The following is a 21,592-nucleotide window of genomic DNA, read 5'->3' on the forward strand; positions in this document are numbered from 1 at the left end:
CCTTGAAAAGATTTGGGATGAATGGACAAGTGTGTCAAGGGTCAGACGTGATGTGTCCAGAGTGCATGAAGAGAGCGCCAAGCACTCGTTCCAGTTTGGGGTTTTTATCTTGGGGCCTGGTGACAGGAGCCCAGCAAAGTGCACCATGAAGCGCTCATGCTATATGTTGAAATTGAAATGATCCCACATACGTGTAAAATTAATCATCTGACCCCCCACAGCCTACCGACGGGTTTGAGATAAGCCAAAATTACATCATGAAGCACAGCCTGAAACTGTAAAAACTGACATCATCAGGTTTTTGCATATCCAGTGCTGTTGAGCTAAACGTGCAGCAGACATGTCCATCACGAAAACCAAATCTGGCTTTAAAGCTGCAGAGTGTCGGATTTTGGGGTGTTTATTAGCAGAAATGGACTGTAGCATCCATAACCATCTGTTCATGAGTTCATAATTAATTGCAACAGTGAATCAGTGTTTTCATGAGCCAATGATGAGCCCTTTATATGTCACCATGTATTGTCACCATGTTGATACAGTAGCCCAAAAGGGACATACTTACTGCACCTTTTGTATTCTGCACTACAGTAGGAAGACAATAATTAACAAGAATAATTGTGGAATTGTCAAGGGAAACAAAATGATGACGAGCGACGGCTTAATACCGTCTGCAAACTCACCATGAGATGTTGTGAAATCCTGCACACTGTACCTTTTTAAAAGTAGTTGGTCCTGTGTTAGGACCTGAGGCCCATTGGTGCCGGTGTCACAGACCGAGTGGTCCCCCTAAAAATCGGCCCCCCTTGATGACGTGGTTCACGGATTAACACCTCGTTTCTGCCTCAAACTGCACTCCAGTCATCATCTATCTCAGTGACGGCTATCTGAATCTTTAGTACAACAATCATTTCCACATAAATTCAGCATTATTTCATCATGAAAGGCAGTGGAAGCAATCACAGCGCTGCGGCTAAACGAGCTGCTAGCTGATGTGTTCATTGCATGTCTGACTTTTCAAAGCGTCATGGAATTTTGCCTCGTTTCTGCTTAAAACTGACTTTAGAATGATTTAAGAGGTTTTACCTTTATCATCTGATGGTTAATAATCCAGTTAATCCATTTGATTGTTTTGGGTGAAGAGACTCCATCTCCGACGAGCTGCTGTGGTCCAGAATGACACGTGCAGATGCAAAACGCGTACAGATTTTTAGGGGCGGACCATTCGGTTTGCGATACCGGTGCCTATCGCTGAATTTGGTGGAAACAGATGAGAGGCTGGGACTCCCCCTGGACGGGACGCCAGTCTGACACAGGTTACTTCCCCAGCTGAGACCGGTACCGTTTTACAGCCGGGTGGACTGAGACAATGCACATGAAAGTGTCTTGTCTAAGGACACAGACTGGAAGTACGAGCGAGATTCAAATCCAGGTCTACATATTGGGAGGTCAGCTCCTTATCCACTCAGCTAACTGCTTTAAAATACGTAGTGATATTTCATTAAAATGTATGCAATTTTCACCAAAAAATAAACAAATTGCTCTTTTCAGATTCTTTAAAAAATAAATAAATAAAAATAAATATATAAAACTCTGCAGTTCTCTTGGCTACAAATGTAATGTTTGAGTTTAGACTGAGGTAGAGGCAAAAGAGAGACGGTAACACCGAATAAACAAATGTCTGAAGATATTAAACACTTGTTCCACCATATTGGTGTGCATATGGAAAAATGAGTACGTATATAAATTGTTTTTTCAATAATTGTAAAATAATTTACAAGCAAAAATTCAACTGAGTATTTTTCTCCTTTCCTGTTTTGACATTATAATCGTGTGTTACTGCACAAATGATGTTACTGAGGTCTCGCTGCTTCTGTGGAGGTGCAGGATTTGCAGGTGCAGTGAAAAATGAGCCCACGGTGCTTTTTTTTTTTTCCTCTCTCTCTTTCTCTGTCTCTCTCTCTCTCTCTACCCAAACGCAGCATGTATTGACTTTTTTTTTCCTCCATTAGCGACACAAAGTGAGCAAACGCAGGTGCAAACAGCTGTGATCTGCAGAGGAAATTAGAGTGGGTCATAGAGGTGCACAAACACGTTCGCATTAAGCACCGTGAAGCCGTTTTAATTTCACCTTGAATCAATTGTCATTTTGAAAAGGCATAAAAAAGGTGAATTTGTGTTTGTGCAGTTCTTTATGTCACAGCGAAAATTACTCACTCCGTGTTAATGTGATCGACAAAAATACATTTTGCACCTGAGCCGTACTTCTTTTGTTTGACGCACCGCTTTGTATCGATGCTCAACAACAAATGTACTCCCGAGTGACTCTTACTGCACAAGAGCAGACAAATGTGAGCAAAAGTTTCCGAGCGGCGGCATCACGTTTTGGAGACGTTCGAGTGTTTGTGTCCAACAGACAGCGGGGTGGAGGTGCAGGCACGCGCCTCGAGTTTGTGTGATGTGCTCTGACACACAGATGGCAGCTGACACAACACAGACAGACTTCACTCTGTCGGAGCCCGCCCACTCGCTCTGCTCCTCCTCCTCTCCGTGATTTCTCAATTTGATAAGAAATGTTTCACTCACTTTTCATTTTTTTTCTTTCACTTTTCTCCCTGATTTCGTCTCATCCCGGTCCTTCCGTTTTAAACGAATGTCCAAACGTCAGCTCGATCGCTTTGCTTTGTTCTGACAGCTTAGTTAGTTTTATACAAGGAACAAAGTAGCAGTAAAGCAGTTTAATATGAATATTTTAAAATGAAAAAAGTCAGAAGATTCTTTAAAATCAAGATACTAGTCTTGTGGGCACGAGGTATCTTGTACGTACTGAATAATTCTCATTTGATTACTTTTTATTAGCTAAAAATAATCATGTTATGTTTGGAACAAATGATCTTATGCAAATGTTGATTACATCCATCCATTTTCAGCCCCCCGCTTACTCCAGTTAAAGGTCATGAGGGCTGGAGCCTATCCCAGCAGTCATAGGGCGTGAGGCGGGTGCACCCTGAACTGCAGGGCCACATACAGACAAACACATTCACACCTGCACACCCAAATACGGACAATTTAAAGTTTCTAATCCAGCTAACCTGCACGTCTTTGGATGTGGGAGGAACCCACACAAACACGGGCACAACATGCAAACTCCACACAGAAAGGCCACAGGTGGGAATCGATCCCGTGACCTTCTTGCTGTGAGGCAACAGTGCTAACTGCTAACCCATTGAGCTGCCGCAAACGATGACAGTCTTGAAGAAATATTATCTTGAGTATGGAATGGGAATGACTTATGAAGAATTGTATCTTGTGTCTTGCAATGTTATCTTGAGTATGCATGATAATCACTGTATGCTATGCACTTGTAAGCACATTCTATCTTGTGTGCATGAGCCAAATATAGTATTGGAACAAGTAATTTTGCATGTGTATAAACAGCATGTTGCAGGAACAAGTTATCTTGTTTAAGATAATTAGCCCGGACGTCTTGTTGTCTTGAGGTAATTATCCTTTTTGGATCAGCTGTCATTTTGTACACATGTGGTTTAATTACAGTGTTGTGATTATGCCTTGTTCATGAAAGATGAATATCTTGTACGTTTGTTATCTGTGCACATGTGCTAAGTGCTAACCTTTGTATGTTGCTGGAACAAGCTAACTTGAGAGGGCAAGCTCTGTGGTATGCATGAAATAAATGTCCTGTTGGGTTGATTTATGTTGTAGGAACAAGATATCTTGTCACTTCAAGATAATTACTTTGGGTTACTATGTGGGTCTGAGGTAGTTTGCGGTTTGGAATAGTTGAGGTATTGTAAATGCAAGATCTTGTACAGAAACCGATTGTGTATCCAAGATGAATATCTTGCAGGAATGTTGTCTTCTGCATTCAAGATTACCATCTTCAGGATGGTATCTTGTGCACATGATAAATATCCTGTTCAAACAAGATCTTGTTCAAATACAGTGAGTATTATGCAGGAACAGGTTGTTTTGTACATTGGGCAAATAAGTTGATATTTTGCGCGTTGCGTTTGCCAAACATTGTGGAACGTGTGAACGATGCTTATCTTGTAGAGTCATGGTGGGCTGGAGTGCACCCCAGTGCACACTGGGTAAGAGGCAGGGTTGCAACTCAGATCAGCCTTATTTACAACAAGTTTTCTTCCCTATCGTACAGGCTGAAATGGCAGCGCTGTCAAAATAAAAAAACGGGGAAAAAAATTATTTTAGGATTTGTGAGCAGCTCCCGGCTGCATTCTCTCTCCATGTGGATAAGCGCCATTATTTAAGCCGTGATAGCAACATAAGCCGTCACACCGTGGTTTAATATGATTTCAGAGAAAGAATGAGTGCCGCGCTGCCGCTGAAGCACGCAGCTTTGTCGTAAATTATCTCACATTTACAAGATAACTTGTTCCTGCACGATAACTCCCGAGAAGAAGACAAAACCTGACAGGAGATCTCTGGGAGTAATTCTCAAATTGGACGTCTTTATAGCAGTTTTGCTACATACAACATAACATCATCATTGTACGAATGGATGCAGCGAGTGTCACAACTGACCACGTTTGCCGGCGTAACTGGCTTCGGTTAGTTTCTCCAAACAGCTCCGTTTTGGCCGCAGGTTGATGCAAGTTGTGAAAATTTGGGGGGTAGTTTCTCGAGAACTCTATCAAATTCTAAACCACCTCAGACCGATGAGCCATCAAGTTGAGATGGCAAGTGTGGTACAACTCTGGGAAAACATGGCACCAAACCTGGCCAGGTGGGGGCGCTGCTTTACTGTAACAGATCTGGTTTCATAGACTGAACGGCCTGCTCCTAAAAATTGGTCCGCCCTGCCTCCGCTGCGCATGCATCATTCCAGAACTCTGCAGCTCGTCTGAGACGGAGTCTCTTCACCCAAAGCGATCAAATGGATTAATGGGATTATTAACCATCAGATGATAAAAGTAAAACATCTTAAATCATTCTAAAGTCAGTTTTAAGCAGAAACAAGGCAATACTCTGTGACGCTTTGACATGACCGACGCACAGTGAACACATCAGCTAGCAGCTCCTGTAGCCGCGGCGCTCTGATCACTTCCTCTGTGTTTTATGATGAAATTGCTGAATTTATGTGGAAATGATTGTTGTACAAAAGCTTCTGATATCTGTCTCTGAGATAGATGATGACTGGAGGCAGTTTGAAGCAGAAACAAGGTGATAATCCGTGAACCGCGGCTAATGATGGATGCAAAGTGAAGGCAGAGGGGACCGATTTTTAGGGGGGACTGTTCGGTTGGCAGTGCCAGGTCTTGCACAAACTTTCACTTAATTCTCTGGCTTTTAAAAAACGACGGGCAACATTAACGGCTGAAGTGGATCCAGACAAACCCCCACAAAAAATTAGCTCCACCATCCTCCAAAAATCTGGAATTCTACATTTGGAATTCTTTGAAAACATCTGCTGTATCTGTTGCGGCGATCAGGTGCAGTCTTGGAAAAACATTGCAGCCTCTCACGGTTTAAGTTCTGCTTCGCTGTTTATTCAAATCTTTCCTGACCTCAGCACTTATTTTTCTCACAGCATTTTACTTTCTAACACACATGCAAACCCACATGACCTCCAGCCGCTGTCAGCTGACCGACACGGCTCACCAGCATCACCGCCGTTTCCCCGCACCCCCGCCCATTTGCTAATAAATATTCTTGGCAAACATAAAAATGTTAATGTAAGCAAATGATGCTTATGTCCGCGTGCAAATTGTCTTTGAATGGCCGCCAGGTCGGCGCTGACTCACACTAGCCGGCCGTGTTTTCCGGAGGCCGAACCACCTCTCAGTTCATCACGGCTGACAGGAAGCAGAGCGCGGCGAGGGACAGAATGACTCGCACAGCATACCGTGCATGCACGCCTCTCTGAATGCTAATGTCTCTGCACACGCTGTGATTTGATAGACCTCTGCATCAGGCGGGGAACATTTAACTGTTGTTTTTTTTGTTTTTTTGGGGTTTTTTTTTTTTAAAGGGAAACAATCTCACTTTAACGCTTCTCGCCTCACAGTTGCACGCGCTTCAAATCTCTTCATATTTTTACTGAGCTGAGGCTGCAATCGATTGGGCAGAGGAACGAGCGCGCCCGGAGACAGAGTTGTGCAGAACGGTGGATGTGGTTGATCAATCACCAGCAGTGTGCAGCAGACTGTTAAATGTTCCACTAATTCAGTTGTAGTAATCGGAGTCAGTGTGATGCTTCATTTTGGTTGCAATCTGGCTGTTTTGCTTGTGCAAATACGCCAAATTTTTATACGCTTTACTGGAATTACTGTGGCTTTTTTTTTTTTTTTAGCTCTACTCAACTCAGCTTTGCTAAGTGTGTACATGTATGGAAGTGTGTGTGCAGCACCTGACTTGAACAAAAACTACTTTGCATTCCTTTCTGCACACTGTTTAGCGGCGACAGTGTTGTTGCGCCGGTAGTGATGAAGTGCTTTTAACTGCAGCACGATGCACTTTTGTAAATTTCTGCCTTAATGGATCTTATTTTTGTCAACGCACGCCGAAGTGACTTTCATATCCCAGGAAGTTGTTTCTTTTCTTTCCATCCCTCGAACTTTCTCACTCTCATCGTTTGTGCTGCCACTTGTGTCTCGGAGGAAACTGATACATTTCGGCGTCTCTGCATCCCCTGTTGTCTATCGTGCGTGCACGTCAGTGCGCGTAAGTGACAGGCACAGATTTAGAGAAAAGTGGGGTTTGTCATCCAAAGCCCCCTGCAGGTAAAAACGTTAGTGAATTAGATGAGATGCCTTTGGCTCCTTCTGTGTGATTAGATTTCATTATTTTTGTATAATGGTAAGAGGGAGACGGAGGCGGCGGTACACTCTTTGTACTATGGAGAATACTTCATGTTGGAAAGAATGACGGGCAAAATGGTGGTCAGTAACTTATAAGCCAAAGCTGCTACATTGGCGTGTCCAGAGTTTTTGTTTGTCTAAGGGGGAGCGGATTCCACTTTCACGATTTGCAGAGATTTATAAGCCATAGTACCCTGAGCTGTAGCATGTGACAGTCCCTGACCAATTGGCTTGAATGTTGGTCCACCCACCATGTAGTCAAAACACCCACAGAATCATGGCACAAACCAATTAGCCTTGACATGCATGAATTTGATCCCTGCACTGCCGCACAGTTCAAGCCAATGCATCCCGCTTTGTCCCCGTTGACGCCACACTATATAAAATAAAGCCGATGATGCATTTGCTCTCAGAACTTGGCTGATGAAACCAATCTCTCATCGTTCCCAGAATCACAGAAAAATCATCTACGGCTGCAGGTTGTCTTGTGCTCATCGTACGGTGGAGAACGCATTTGGAATCTTGTTTTAAAGGTAATTATTTACAACATATTTTTTTAATCGGTAGGTAAAACAGTTGCATTTTCATTCCTTCTTCTGAGTTAGATAATGTATCTGTAAAGTTACATTTATTGTAGCTGTAGCATCTCTTCATAATCTAATTTCAGGTTCAGATGCCCTGCGCGCAACGACATGCAGTGACGCACAATGTTCACAACTAGGTTGCGCAAGTGGCACAAAAATTCAAACATTTCAAAATTTTCTTTGTGCGCTGGCACGCACCAGCACACAGTTTAAAAGAGTTTACGATGAGTTTACTCATTGGCGTGCAAGATTGCGTGCCAGTGCGGGGGTCAAATCTGTGCAAGTGCCAAGGTAAGCACAACCATTTGATTATAAGTTATGCTGATTGGCCAAAATCTAACTCCACCAACCAATAAAACCAGAAAATGCGACAGGTTCAACATCTTAATCACCGCTATTGTGGTACTAGAGCTCTTGGGTGAAATTCTGTTGTACCTGCCTTCAAGGTAAATGTCTACCAGGTGGAGATATTTCAGTTCAAGAACCTTGAGACATGACGACAGACCATTCTGTTGCTTATAGTAGTGGATGACTGTGGGACTGCTGGAAGCCTCGGTATGTTTTTATTGATCGAATGGTGAGAATCCTCCCAACACCAACTGAGGAGGACATCACAAGTAGAGGCAGCGTTCTTCACCCCCCAAAGATGATCGAAAAAATTTTTTTTCTCTTTTTAGCCAACAAGGATTTTCACCAGCGCGTCAGTACAAAAACATGGTATCTCAGTTGTTGTCACGCGTGGGCATTCATGCATTTCAAATATTCTACTCAGCTGCTCATAAACTGTGGAGGAAGGAGGGTTTTTTTTCTGCTGCTGAGCAAATTTGACAGCGTCGACTCAAGTTTATGGTGTGTGACTCAGATGTAGGTTGACGAGTGAACGTTCTCTGCATGTGCGCTGTTGACCCCCCCAATTCACCAGTGACCAGTCCTCTCCCCCAAACACTTTGATTTCAACTTGAAATTCAGGCACGTTCGTCCTCACGTGATACATGTGTGGATTCATAATGCAGATTTAACGTGGCGCCGGATTCCCGTCCTGATATTTCTATCTGGTCCCTGTAGGTTTCTTACTGGCATATTGTGTCTGGCTCAGTGCAGACGGCAGCCAGGTGGGAAAATCCATCTGCTGTCAACATAAACATTCCACAGAGCGTGCCCGCTTTCACTTCCAATCTTTTCTGAGCGTCCTACATCCAAAATTAAAGTGAAGTTAGTTTTCTCTTCTAACTCGGATTTGTTGTTTTCCTTACAAAGCTGTGATGACTCGCACCTTTTATTGTCGTGTTTGCGTTCAGATTCTGGACTCTTGAGCCATTTGTAACCTGTCGCCCTTCCTGTCTCTCTCTTGCTCTCTGAGAACTCAAGTTGTTTGTTTGGTCTCATTTTTTAGATTGTTTCTGCTTGATGAAAAGCTGCAGCGGCAACGCGGCTTCATGTGGTGAAAAGTATTTTTGTGTGTAATCACTTCGAAAAAAAAAAACAAAAAAACAATCAATGCAGTGCCACGTGTTCAGAGATGAACTTCTGCAGTGGGGTCGAGATGTTTGGAGATAAAAGCTCACTGGCACAGAAGAGACTTTTTACACCCTGCAAAGTAAAATTTGAATGCACCTATAAGAATCGCCGTCCGTCTATTCGTCTGTCGGCGAATCTTGTAACCGTTTAGTTGATTTCATGGAAACTTCACACAATGAAGACGTGCATGAAGGAAATTAATTCCACTCTTCAAGGGGAAATAATTGGACTCTTGATTCTAATTAATGCATCACAGGGTATTGACCTCGTTAGTGCAAGTCATTCTGAATGGTTTGAATTTCAATTAAACGTTTGTAAAATGGTAGAATGAAGGAAAGAAAATGACGCTTGGACATCTTCAGTTGGAGATAATTGGACTTTTGGTGGTTGACTACAGAGATATAATACATGAAGACAGCTCGTATGGCAAAGCAAGGGGTGATATCCAACCTGTTCCCACCTCTCTGAAGTAACCATCTACAACCCCTGTCAATAATTATGGAATCACCGGCCTCGGAGGATGTTCATTCAGTTGTTTAATTTTGTAGAAAAAAAGCAGATTACAGACATGACACAAAACTAAAGTCATTTCAAATGGCAACTTTCTGGCTTTAAGAAACACTATAAGAAATCAGGAAAAAAAAATTGTGGCAGTCAGTAACGGTTACTTTTTTAGACCAAGCAGAGGGAAAAAAATATGGAATCACTCAATTCTGAGGAAAAAATTATGGAATCATGAAAAACAAAAGAACGCTCCAACACATCACTAGTATTTTGTTGCACCACCTCTGGCTTTTATAACAGCTTGCAGTCTCTGAGGCATGGACTTAATGAGTGACAAACAGTACTCTTCATCAATCTGGCTCCAACTTTCTCTGATTGCTGTTGCCAGATCAGCTTTGCAGGTTGGAGCCTTGTCATGGACCATTTTCTTCAACTTCTACCAAAGATTTTCAATTGGATTAAGATGCAGACTATTTGCAGGCCATGACATTGATCCTATGTGTCTTTTTGCAAGGAATGTTTTCACAGTTTTTGCTCTATGGCAAGATGCATTATCATCTTGAAAAATGATTCCATCATCCCCAAACGTCCTTTCAATTGATGGGATAAGAAAAGTGTCCAAAATATCAACGTAAACTTGTGCATTTATTGATGATGTAATGACAGCCATCTCCCCAGTGCCTTTACCTGACATGCAGCCCCATATCATCAATGACTGTGGAAATTTACATGTTCTCTTCAGGCAGTCATCTTTATAAATCTCATTGGAACAGCACCAAACAAAAGTTCCAGCATCATCACCTTGCCCGATGCAGATTCGAGATTCATCGCTGAATATGACTTTCATCCAGTCATCCACAGTCCACGATTGCTTTTCCTTAGCCCATTGTAACCTTGTTTTTTTCTGTTTAGGTGTTAATGATGGCTTTCGTTTAGCTTTTCTGTATGTAAATCCCATTTCCTTTAGGCGGTTTTTACAGTTCGGTCACAGACGTTGACTCCAGTTTCCTCCCATTCGTTCCCCATTTGTTTTGTTGTGCATTTTTGATTTTTGAGACATATTGCTTTAAGTTTTCCGTCTTGACGCTTTGATGTCTTCTTTGGTGTACCAGTATGTTTGCCTTTAACAGCCTTCCCATGTTGTTTGTATTTGGTCCAGAGTTTAGACACAGCTGACTGTGAACAACCAACATCTTTTGCAACATTGCGTGATGATTTACCCTCTTTTAAGAGTTTGATAATCCTCTCCTTTGTTTCAATTGACATCTCTCGTGTTGGAGCCATGATTCATGTCAGTCCACTTGGTGCAACAGCTCTCCAAGGTGTGTTCACTCCTTTTTAGATGCAGACTAACGAGCAGATCTGACTTGATGCAGGTGTTAGTTTTGGGGATGAAAATTTACAGGGTGATTCCATAATTTATTCCTCAGCATGGAGTGATTCCATATTTTTTTTCCCTCTGCTTGGTCTAAAAAAGTAACTGTTACTGACTGCCACAATTTTTTTTTTCCTGATTTCTTATAGTGTTTCTTAAAGCCAGAAAGTTGCCATTTGAAATGACTTTTGTGTCATGTCTGTTATCTGCTTTTTTTCTATAAAATTAAACAACTGAATGAACATCCTCCGAGGCCGGTGATTCCATAATTATTGCCAGGGGTTGTATCTGCTGCCGCCAAGTGAAATGTGTGCTTCCCCTTGACCTTCTCCCGCTGCTGGGGTCCTCAGTGCTGAGGCACCTCCGCGCTGGATCGTGCACACAGAAAGGCGCCAAATGGAAAAGGTATCGGAGTTGACGTTCCCTCAAAGTGCAAGTGATCCTCTTCAGACGAGTCTCGCCAACTAACTGCTCATTTGATGCAAAGTCATTCCAGCAGTACCCAAGGTTCCCCTTGAAGAAACAAAGTACCAAAGATGTCTCATTGCATACTTTGGTAACTGGTTAGTGTCCAAGTCTCACAACCATACAGGAAGATGGAAAGTATCAGGACCCTAAAGACTTGGACCTTCATTTACCTGGAATGATTGCCAGACACCTTTGGGTAGCGACCCCATGACGCCGTATGCTCGTCCCAGACATATCCTGATCTTAAAAGCCCAATGTAGTCTCCCCCAGTCCTATGCCAATTGCCTCCCCTTCGGAGAAATAATCACAGTTTCCATCCACGTCGAGAATATTTTCAGTCACACTTGTAATGTCACAGTTCCCATTAAACGCTTTATGGCGATTCAGATGTGTAGTAAATTCAATCAGATGGTCACCTGTCGCACAATGTTAATTGACCTGCATTTGTTCTCCTTTATTAAAAATAAAAACAGGGGAAAAAACCTTCTGATTGGATATTTGTGCTGTGTTTACATTTTTATTTAAAGCGCAATTTAACTTTTTCCCAACCGCAGTCACAGTTAAAACATTTACCAATGAAAAGCTTTGGAGGGGTGACGCACATAATAAATGTATTTTGAGTTGGAGTGACATTTTCTGACGTCTTTTGGTACGTTTCGTAACTCCACTCATACCATTTTCTTGCAGCTATTTTATTTATTGATATAAATTTCTCAGTTTTTCACAGCTTTGACCTTAATCATGGCCAAGTTTGCTCAGAATGTTAACCATCTGGAGGCGGTCATTACATAAAGGAAAAAAAAAGTTGCATTTTCCGTTTATCTACATCACATTATTTACACCCTTTGAATTTGGACACACACAACATGATTCCTTTTATTTATTTATATTAAGTTGTTTTATCAAGTATACAAGGTTGGATTCATCTAGCCGTTTGTTCACTGCATTTTACAGTGTGCAGGATAATGATTTTCGCAGTAGACTACCAAAGCATTTGGGCAATTCCATGGTGACTGACGTTACATTCAGAGCTTTTGAAGTGACCAGGACTTAAAACATACAGCCTCTGAGTGTTCCTATGTTGTGGAAGGCATAATGAGGGGAAGGAAACTTTGTTGTTGCTTAGTACAAGTTGGTGGTACTCAGTACTATGGGTGTGACTGATGTTACAAAAAAACAGCCATTAAGAAAATCCTTAAAATTTATGTAACTTTGTCTTCAAACTATACAGGGTTAACAACTCTTTTTATCCTAGGATAGGTTGCTAGCAACTGTCAATCTGCTGCTCTTGGCATATTACAAATCGAAGGCATAAACTGAATGATTGCATAATTGTGTGTGACTGACGTTACAGTATGGCACTCTATATTTAAAGTTACAAAAAAACACATTTCTGCTGATTAAAAAAAAACAAAAAAAAACAATGTACTTTGACTGGCAATGGTGTTCTCATTAATACAAAACAACAATATGCTTATGCAGAGGATGCAAATCAGTTTATGCAATAGATAGAAAATGTGCCCAAGTCATTCACATTTTGATGGGTGAAAAACATAAAAAAAATAAACCTGCTTTGACACGGTATAACTAACCTTCACCGGATCTTTGTAACTGAAGTTACTTTCTTTCTGCACAAGTGAATATTTGCTCTTACAATTTCAAACACTGGTTTCGCCAATTTCAAAATAAAAACTTCTACAACATGGAATTGCCCATTTGATTGATGGGTCAGTGACACAGTTGGCTTTTGTTTAGCTATGGCAACAGGCACAGTTTACCATATGTGAGACATACGTTAAATGGTGGTTGACACTGAGGGACTAGAGGACAGAAGACAAAAACTTGATTATGCAGACTCTTTTTAACTTTGCTGTGTCCAGAGGGGTGGCGGTTGTTGGACACAGTAACCCATGTAAAGTAAAATAAATGAATAAAATAACAAAGAGCCAACTTTGATGATGAATGTTTGCTTTGGTCTGAATGGACGCGAGTTTTAATCACAGAACCTGGACTGATTTGCGGCGCTCTAATGAGGCCTTCTCCAGCTGGAAGGTTGTCGGTGTGGCCGCTTTGATCAGCGGCCCGTGGATAGGGGATCACACCGCGAGCACAGTGGCACTAATGGTGCCACAGGGCGAATGCACACGAACCCTACACACATCCTGCAAGCGGCACATGCAAATTTAGGAAACAGACGTGTTGCACCAAACTGTAATGTCTAGCGAGGACACAATCCCATAATCCAGTGCGGTCCAGCCTGTTGTTTCAGGCCTTTTGATCTCGTGCTTTTTGCTCGGCTGCGTTTCAGGATCAGCATTGAAATCTCTGCCAAAGAGTCCAAAGCTCGGCGCTGACACACAGCCCAACTCCGGAGACTAATGGCTTGTAGCTTCCAACATATGTTGCTTAGTGTAATTGCTTTAATTGCTGTCATTGTACGTAATGGTCGAGCTTTTTCATCTTCTCGGGTCGTGTCGGCTTTCTGCTAATTATATCTGTCAGCCCTGTAGCCCAAATGAACGTTTCACAGCGAATCCATCAGTGCAAAGTTTAAATTGGCGTGTTTCCATGTACAAGTCTAAAGTCCAAAGAATGTTTCCTGGTAGAATGACGATGTCTATAAATGTCTATGATGTATGCTTTACAGATCATCAGGTGCTTCATCCAGATTCTCGTTCATTTCTCTTCAGGTATGACACCATCACAAATCAGTGGGAAACTGTGTCTCCACTGCCCAAGCCGGTCCACTCGGCGGCGGCTACCGTATGCGGCGGGAAGGTGTATGTGTTCGGAGGTGTGAATGAGGCCGGGCGCTCAGCGGGCGTCCTCCAATCCTACGTGCCCCAGAGCAACACCTGGAGTTTTATTGAATCACCAATGATAGGTAAGACAGGTCACGCTGCACAACATGGTGCAAGAAACACGCTGACATCATTTGTTGTATCTTCAAAGAGTTTTGTTGGTTTGTTGAACCCTTGCATTGACCTTGTGATGCTATAACAGTACAACACACCATCTATGTAATGTCGTTAATATATGTGATATGCCCTCAAGTGTTGAAGGCAAAGAAATGCATTTATTCTCACACATTTTCCCTGTCTTGTAAGTGTTCTATAAACATATTAGTTTTTTTTATTGTACAATTACACCATTTGACTGCATCAGCCTCTGTGCGTAGCGGCAAATTCAACTAGTCCTAGTACTAAGGAGCGCATGTTGAAGTTGCTTTTTCATTTATGGTAGGCTATATGAGTATGTTGCACTAAAGTAGGTTAAATAATGTATCCAAAGTGTGACAATGAAGAAAAAAAAAAAAAAATTTAATTGTGTTTAATTAAATTTAAATACCATTATTTGTTTTTTTTATTTTCAATTCAACAGATTCATAGACAACTGTACAATTAATGGTGTATGTCAACAGAAACATATGTTTTACTTTTGTAAATTGAACAAAACTGGATCTGGTTTGTTAGCTATTTGAAAGTATTACATTTATTTTTGAACTTTAACATCAGTTTGTGGTTGTAATATACATCATAAAATAATATAAAGAGGTTAGTTCTAGTGGACCCACACTCTCACGAGCGCCGCAAGCTAAAATTGGACGCTCTTGTTATGGCCGAAAAACTGTCCAGTTTCTGGGTATTCTGTGTTAGTACGCGCCTGCGGCTGACGTGCTTGATGAATTCCTGCGCAAAAAGTAGTTCCCAGATAATTGTGATATATTTCTGTGAGATAATGAGTATATATCATCTAAATTAATTCTAAAATTTACCAATAATAACATTATAAAGATAACTGAAGTTTTAAGAGTGGCTTTAATAAATATTTAAGAAACTTAAGGTTTATGAGCAACTTCACCTGTTATTGCTCAAGCACATTGTAAACATTGACATGATGGAGTTTGATGCGGAAGAGCACATTCTCACGAGCGCCACTAGCTTAGCTTATGGCAAGAGCGGCACTCTGACAGGGTGATAATGAGAGCGTCCACTTTTAGCTTGCCATAAGCTAAACTAGTGGCACTCGTGAGAGTGTGGCAAAAGTAGTCCAGCGAGTTCAATTTGTGGGTGCGAGCTGTCCCACAATTCCAAAATAGCAGCGATGTGGGTCCAATGGGAGCAGCACTCTGAGCAGGGTGTAGTGGACCTTAGCAACAATTATCTGTAGCATGTTGCCTAGATTAATGATTAAAGCACCCCTACTTTTATTTAGCTTCACTTTAGGTGGTCTATTTTAAAAACAAAACTCATTCACAAGCTTACACTCACTGTGTTAAACCATATTTTCACTTACACAATTTGATAGCTAGCTTGTTAGCTTTCTAACAGTTGCTAGCTTAACAAAGCTAGCTTCCTCTCACATATGGTCTCGGTGAAATCCACTGCAAAAATTCAGTTTTTTCAACATAGTTGAGGCAAATAACAGACTGGAAGGTCAACAAGCACATATATCACGGCTCTCATATCTTTATTATTTTCAATTGATGTAGATCTGACCATTTTTCTTGGAACAAAGTAGCCAGATCAACACAAACTGACTGATCCGCTGTGTTTGCAGGACTACTTCAAAGAATTTGTGTAATTTTATCACTTAAGATCAGTTTTTTAAAATGTTATTTATTTATAAATATTACTTACTCGTATTTAGCAGTTTTACAGCCATAGCAAAATTTTCACACAGAACTGTAAATTAGTTAGTGTGCAGACAGGATTACACACAACTTTGAGATTAGATCAGAGAGGATTTTTAGTCGAACGTATTCAGCAATTAAAAAAAAAAAAAAAAAATTAAATCTTGAGCCGTATAATAAACCAGAAGGCCCTTCTAGTTTCGCCCCTTAACCCAGTTAATGAGCCGAGTGTGGCGCTAAACGCTGCTATACACACAGAGGACTCGTGCTGCGAGTCACATGATGGTCAAAAATCGCTTTAGAGAGAGCGATCAGGTCTGGTGTAGGAGTATCGACTATGGCATGGAATGGCCTGGATCCTTCAGATAGTCCACTGGTCTGTCACGACCTCCTGAAAGTATCACCTCATCCCCTTTTCTAGTTGCACCTGCACGCTGGATCCTGCAGAGAAATGCACCACATGGCCAAAATGTCTTAGCTGATGTTCCTTCGCCTATGCCTCATCTGAGTTTCATTTATTCCTACATGTTTAAAAGCGTCCATAAGAACAGAAAATGCGACATGCACACACGGGCGTTCCCACTGGCGTTATGCCCCTTTTTCCAGTCTCCCTTCTCTTGGCATTTTATTGTTTTATATCATACAATGAGAAAAAGAAGAGTGGCTTTGAACGTCGGTTTCGACAAACTCTAGTTATTTTCTGCACAAATCTGCAGCCGCGGGGGAATCTGTGAAGGATGCAGCACCGCGAGGCCAGTTTAACTAAGCTGTCATTACTCATGGCAGCAAAGTCAGTGTTCATCTGTGATTCAAAACTCTGACAGCTGTGTTCCCGGGGCAGGAATCTTATGCAAGTGCAGGTGTGTATTTTCTCATCTCTTGCAATACAAATGAGAAGCCTTCAGTTTCCAGCAACAGTAGGATCTTTATTCAGCTCCTTTATCATCTGCAAGGTTTTGTTTTTACACATCAAGGGAGTTTTATTAATTGCATGTAAAACCAGTATATTTTAACATGCATACAATAACAGGTACAGAAAACAACATGAAACTAGAAGAGCACCCGGAGGCCACGTGCCTCTGCCAGGGTGGCTGTTTATCTTTTATCCCTTTATGATTCATTGTGAGAGGGTTATTACTTTGACTTCAGTCTTCTGGCAAGGTGTACGTTAAGATCTTGATCACTGACCTTTGATCCTGATTGTTGATCACTCATCCTTGATACTTATCTTTGTTTTCGAGCACTCGTCTTTGATCCTGAATGTTGAACTTTAACACTGTTTACTGCTGACCTTTCATACTGGAATTTAATCCTGTTTAATTTTTCTTTGATTTGCATTGTCACCTCTCATCATGATTATGATCAGTGATCTTGATCAATCCTTGATCCTGACCTTTGATTGTTGACCTTTGACCCTGACGTCTTATTCTTATTGCTGACCTGTCACCATTATCCTGATCTTTCTTCCCAATACCTCACCCTTGATCCAGATTCCAAACATTTAATCCTGATCTTTGAGCCTGATATTTGATCCTTCATCCTGCATCTTTATTAATCTTGATATTGGCTTTGGTTCTGATTGTTGACCTTTGAACCTGATTGCAGACTTGTCAACACTGTCATTTTTTTTTATCCTGATCATTCAAGTCTGATCATGAGCTTTGATCCTGATAGTTGACATTTCTTTCTTATACCAGAAAAAACCTTATTAAGATTAGAAGAGTGTTCTGGTCAAAATGTTCAACGCACATCAGAAGTATATTCAATCTACATTAAAACCTTGATCCTGAACTTTGATTCTACACACATCTTTGATCCTAGTCACGATCTTTGATCCTTACCTTTGATCCTGATTGATGATCACTCTGATCATCTTTGAACCCGTAGAAATGATCTTTGAGCCATTAATCCTGACCCTTGTTTATGATTGGTGACTTGTCACCCCAATCCAGATCTTTGATGCTAATTAATCATGCTCCATCATGATGTTTGATCTTGCACTCATCTTTGATCCCAGTCATGAGCTTTGATCCTCACCTTTGATCCAGACTGCTGACGTGTCACCCTGATCATGATCTTTGACACGGTTATGTTCTTCCCTTTGAAACTTTTTTAATTGCAGCAACAACACAAAATAAATATGTACAAAAAAAAAAAAAAAATCAAACTAGTTTCCATCCATTAAATTAATTTTCTACACAGGCATAAATTTGATGTGATGCTGGATTTTTCCCGTCTTTAAGATTTTGGCGTACGGCTGACGCCACACAGAGCTGCGAGCATCAGAGGACCACGAGGTCAAAACTCTAGAGTCATATTTCCTGAGAAGAAGTTGTTCCTCTTCCGTCATTAAAACACCAGCACAGCGGCACTTTCTTCAGAGCTGTCGCCCACAAATGCTCTCCATCTCTCCGTCATTATTGCGGCTCCCGAGCGCGAGCACTATGAGCGAAATGACGATTATGTAACACGGCTGTCTGCGCTGAGTGGAATTAGCAGGTTTGCAGGAGTGCAATACCCCGTACAGCATGTCGCCGTGCATCCTGGGGGGGCGGTGCGCAGGTACGCAGACTATGAATTATGCAACACCCAGCAGGTGGCGCTGTGTGCGTGAGACAGACAGAATGTCATCTGTCATAGATGAAGCTGTGTCTGACAGCCGACAAGCCGGGAGGTAATGGACAGGATTAGTGCTTCCTATGAAATCGGGACAGAAATGATTTCGGCGAACCGAAGGGGAGCGCTTCTCCATCAACCTCTCCGCCTCCCCACCCTCCCCATTTCCTGTCTCCCCCTGCGTGCTTCTCGCCATCTCTCCTCGCCATCTTAACAAGTGACACAAATACAGCTGTGTGTGTACCGCGTGTTATGTTCCCTCTGCATGGGCCGCCTCCCGCCTGGACTGCAAATGGGTTTTCACAAACACTTATCAGGACCGACTTCCTGTCTCGTGCAGAGTGAAAAACAATATTACTGGTGGCAGAAATAGTCACATCGACAAGCTGAGCTGTGGAGTCTGTCTGAAGCTGCCAGTACCTGGAGTTGAATCTCCGCTCTTCAGGTACGACAGTTCTTCTCCTGAGCTGCAGAACCACCTGATGTACTTTCCATTACATTTATTGTCCGCGGTAACCACCTGTGTAGCTTTGGAATGATTTCCATTTGAAGTTAAATTAAACTAAAGTAATAAAAACATTTTGTCTCTGGGCACAGTTATGAACATGACAGTTAAAATGTGGAACGGTATTAAAAACCAGCCGGAGTTCATCGTTTTACAACATCAGTCATATTAAAACCTCGTTAGCAGTCACGTCTCTTGAGTTGACCGACTGACTTTTTATGGCTGGATCATAGGAGCAGAATCCCGTTTTCCACAAATTACTGAGGAGGAAATACACCGGTATCAGTGAGGCACCTGCAGAGACCTAAATTATCTTGTGATTTCTGAAACTTGATGCCGTGTTTTCCTCCACAAGGTGACCCGAAGGAATTATGCCACAAAGTTTTCCTGCTATTTACACCGCAGTTTTCAAATGCGCCTCAGCTAGGTCGGTTCAAGATGCACATATGTGATGCTTGTGTACACAATGAAACAAATTTTTAAAAGCAGTTAAATGAAATAAAAGTAAATGCTCATGGAAAACCACAAAAGTTCAACTCCTTGCTTCACCTCAGGGAGCCTGGGTGGCTGTTCTGCACTTACACTCTGACACATTTCTCACAGATCCACAAACTCACCAGGAAACCTTCGGTTGCTTCAGTCCACTGTCTAATTAGTAGTGCACCAGGTTCCAGCACATTCCAGTTCTTAAAGGAGGCGGCAGAAGGCAATCTGGTTGCTTTAGTTCATGCTGCAACCAAAACACCCCCATGACAGATGAAGTGATGAAAGACGACGCTTTTACTTCCTGAACTTTATGTTGTGTGCATATTACTCACCATGCAAATAGTAAAGTGGAGTCAGGCTGCAGCTAGCAGTTATTTTCATTATTGGTTAATTGATCAATTAATCAATTAGTTGTGTGCATAAATGTCAGAAAATTGTGAGAAACGTCCATCTTTGTTTTCCAGATCCCTGGATGATGCCTTCAAATGTCTTGTTTTGTTTATGACCCCAAAAATATTCAGTTTAATATCAGAGAGGAGTAAAGAAACGTGTAAAATAAATGAGAAAATATTCAAATTTAAGAAATGTTTTTTGAAAATTGTCCAAAATGACTTACCTGTGATCAAAATAGCTATCTATTAATTTAATAGTTGATTAATTGTTGCTGCTCTCAAATGTAGCAGGACACGCCACAAATGCACTCAGCTACAAATGCTAAATGTTACCCGCTAACTTGATGTTGGCAACTGGGTTGTTATTTTTCATGTCGCTTTGTATCATGTTTTGTCACATGACCAAAAAACGTCTGTCTCAAGCAGTCGTCCCAATGGAACAAGTTTACAGTCAGGTTTTGCTAGTGATAGCTAACAGGGTAATGCTACTGTGTTAAATTTCTGGTTTTAGCATTTTAAAATGGTATTTTTTAATTGGTAAACACATTTATTGTGCACAGTAGCATTTTATGACGTAGCACGCTGCAGCAGTGCTGAATATATAATTTTAATTTCAGCTGCTATGCTAACAGGAGCGCGTGGATTAGCCGTGAAGATCAGTCGCGTAGCTACTACCTGAAATGGTAAAATAACATTGACCCTGTTATTCTCGTGATCAGTACATCTCAGTACAGTCAAACTATTACTGGTATCTGTGTCTTCTCAGGATGTCTTCACCCAGTCGCTCTCATGTTCATGCGGCTACAAACCACGTACGTGGCCTCACACCCGAAACCACTCCAGCTGCTGCTCCGACATTCATCCAGCATTCACCCTGTTGACAGGCGGCTCGCCATCGACCGGTCGGCTGGAGGAAGCGGAGCGCAGGCTGGCAGCACCCAGACTGGCGCTGTGTCTGGAAATCAACAGGAGAACAATTACCTGCGTAAATGACGCAGTAGCCGAATGGATACAGCAATTGAGAGCGCTGTTATAGAGGCAGCGAAACAGGAAGGGAAAGTGAGAAAGGTGGAGAAGATGGAGTGTTCCCACAGCTCCTTAATTGGACACCTTCTGTTTTCTCCACCACCTGCCTTCCTCCTGAGTTAGTGTGTCTCTATTATTTTGGCCTCTCACTCCCACGTGAAGGGTCTCTGTGTGGGGAGATGTTTTCCTGCAGTTACCTTGTTGTGATCTGGTCTCAGCTTCTGGCAGCGGGAACTGAAGCATTATTGCCAGTTCTCCTTCTGGAAGCCGGAGAGGAGCTCCAGCTCCTCCATCCTCCACCCCTGAAGGGGCACAACGAGTATTTTCCGCTGACGTTACGAGGGCTGTTTGTAACTTCTATCTTATCTGAATCTGTCGGGTTTACAGTGTCGGCCGGACGCATTGGCTGCTGTAGAATCAGATCCTGGCGCTGTGTACGCCGGCGCCAGATAGCAGCCTGTATGACGAGGTGTTTGTTTAAACGTGTATGTGTTTGCGCCTGTTTACCGTCCTTGAACCCCCCCATCCACCTGAGGAAATGCACGCTCTGTGACTGGGCTGTTTGATGGAGGTGTGAAAAGTGGTATGCAGCCCGCAAGGCGCAGCTGTACTTCTCTCAGCATCGCTGTGGTAACACATTACTCCCCCC

The 21,592-nt window shown here is 42.1% G+C and overlaps 1 protein-coding gene across 3 annotated transcripts in view; it reads left to right on the forward strand.

Moving 5' to 3' along the window:
• The window catches only part of LOC117503606 (kelch-like protein 29), a 301,998-nt gene that overhangs the window by 275,828 nt on the left and 4,578 nt on the right, over positions 1–21,592 (forward strand). For all 3 annotated transcript variants that reach the window (XM_034162864.1, XM_034162863.1, XM_034162865.1), the window contains one exon: positions 13,976–14,169. In XM_034162864.1, coding sequence (XP_034018755.1) covers positions 13,976–14,169 — 194 coding nt within the window. The remainder of the gene's footprint in view (positions 1–13,975; positions 14,170–21,592) is intronic.

Source organism: Thalassophryne amazonica, chromosome 21 (genome assembly GCF_902500255.1).
Source record: "Thalassophryne amazonica chromosome 21, fThaAma1.1, whole genome shotgun sequence".
NCBI classification, from domain to species: Eukaryota; Metazoa; Chordata; class Actinopteri; order Batrachoidiformes; family Batrachoididae; genus Thalassophryne; species Thalassophryne amazonica.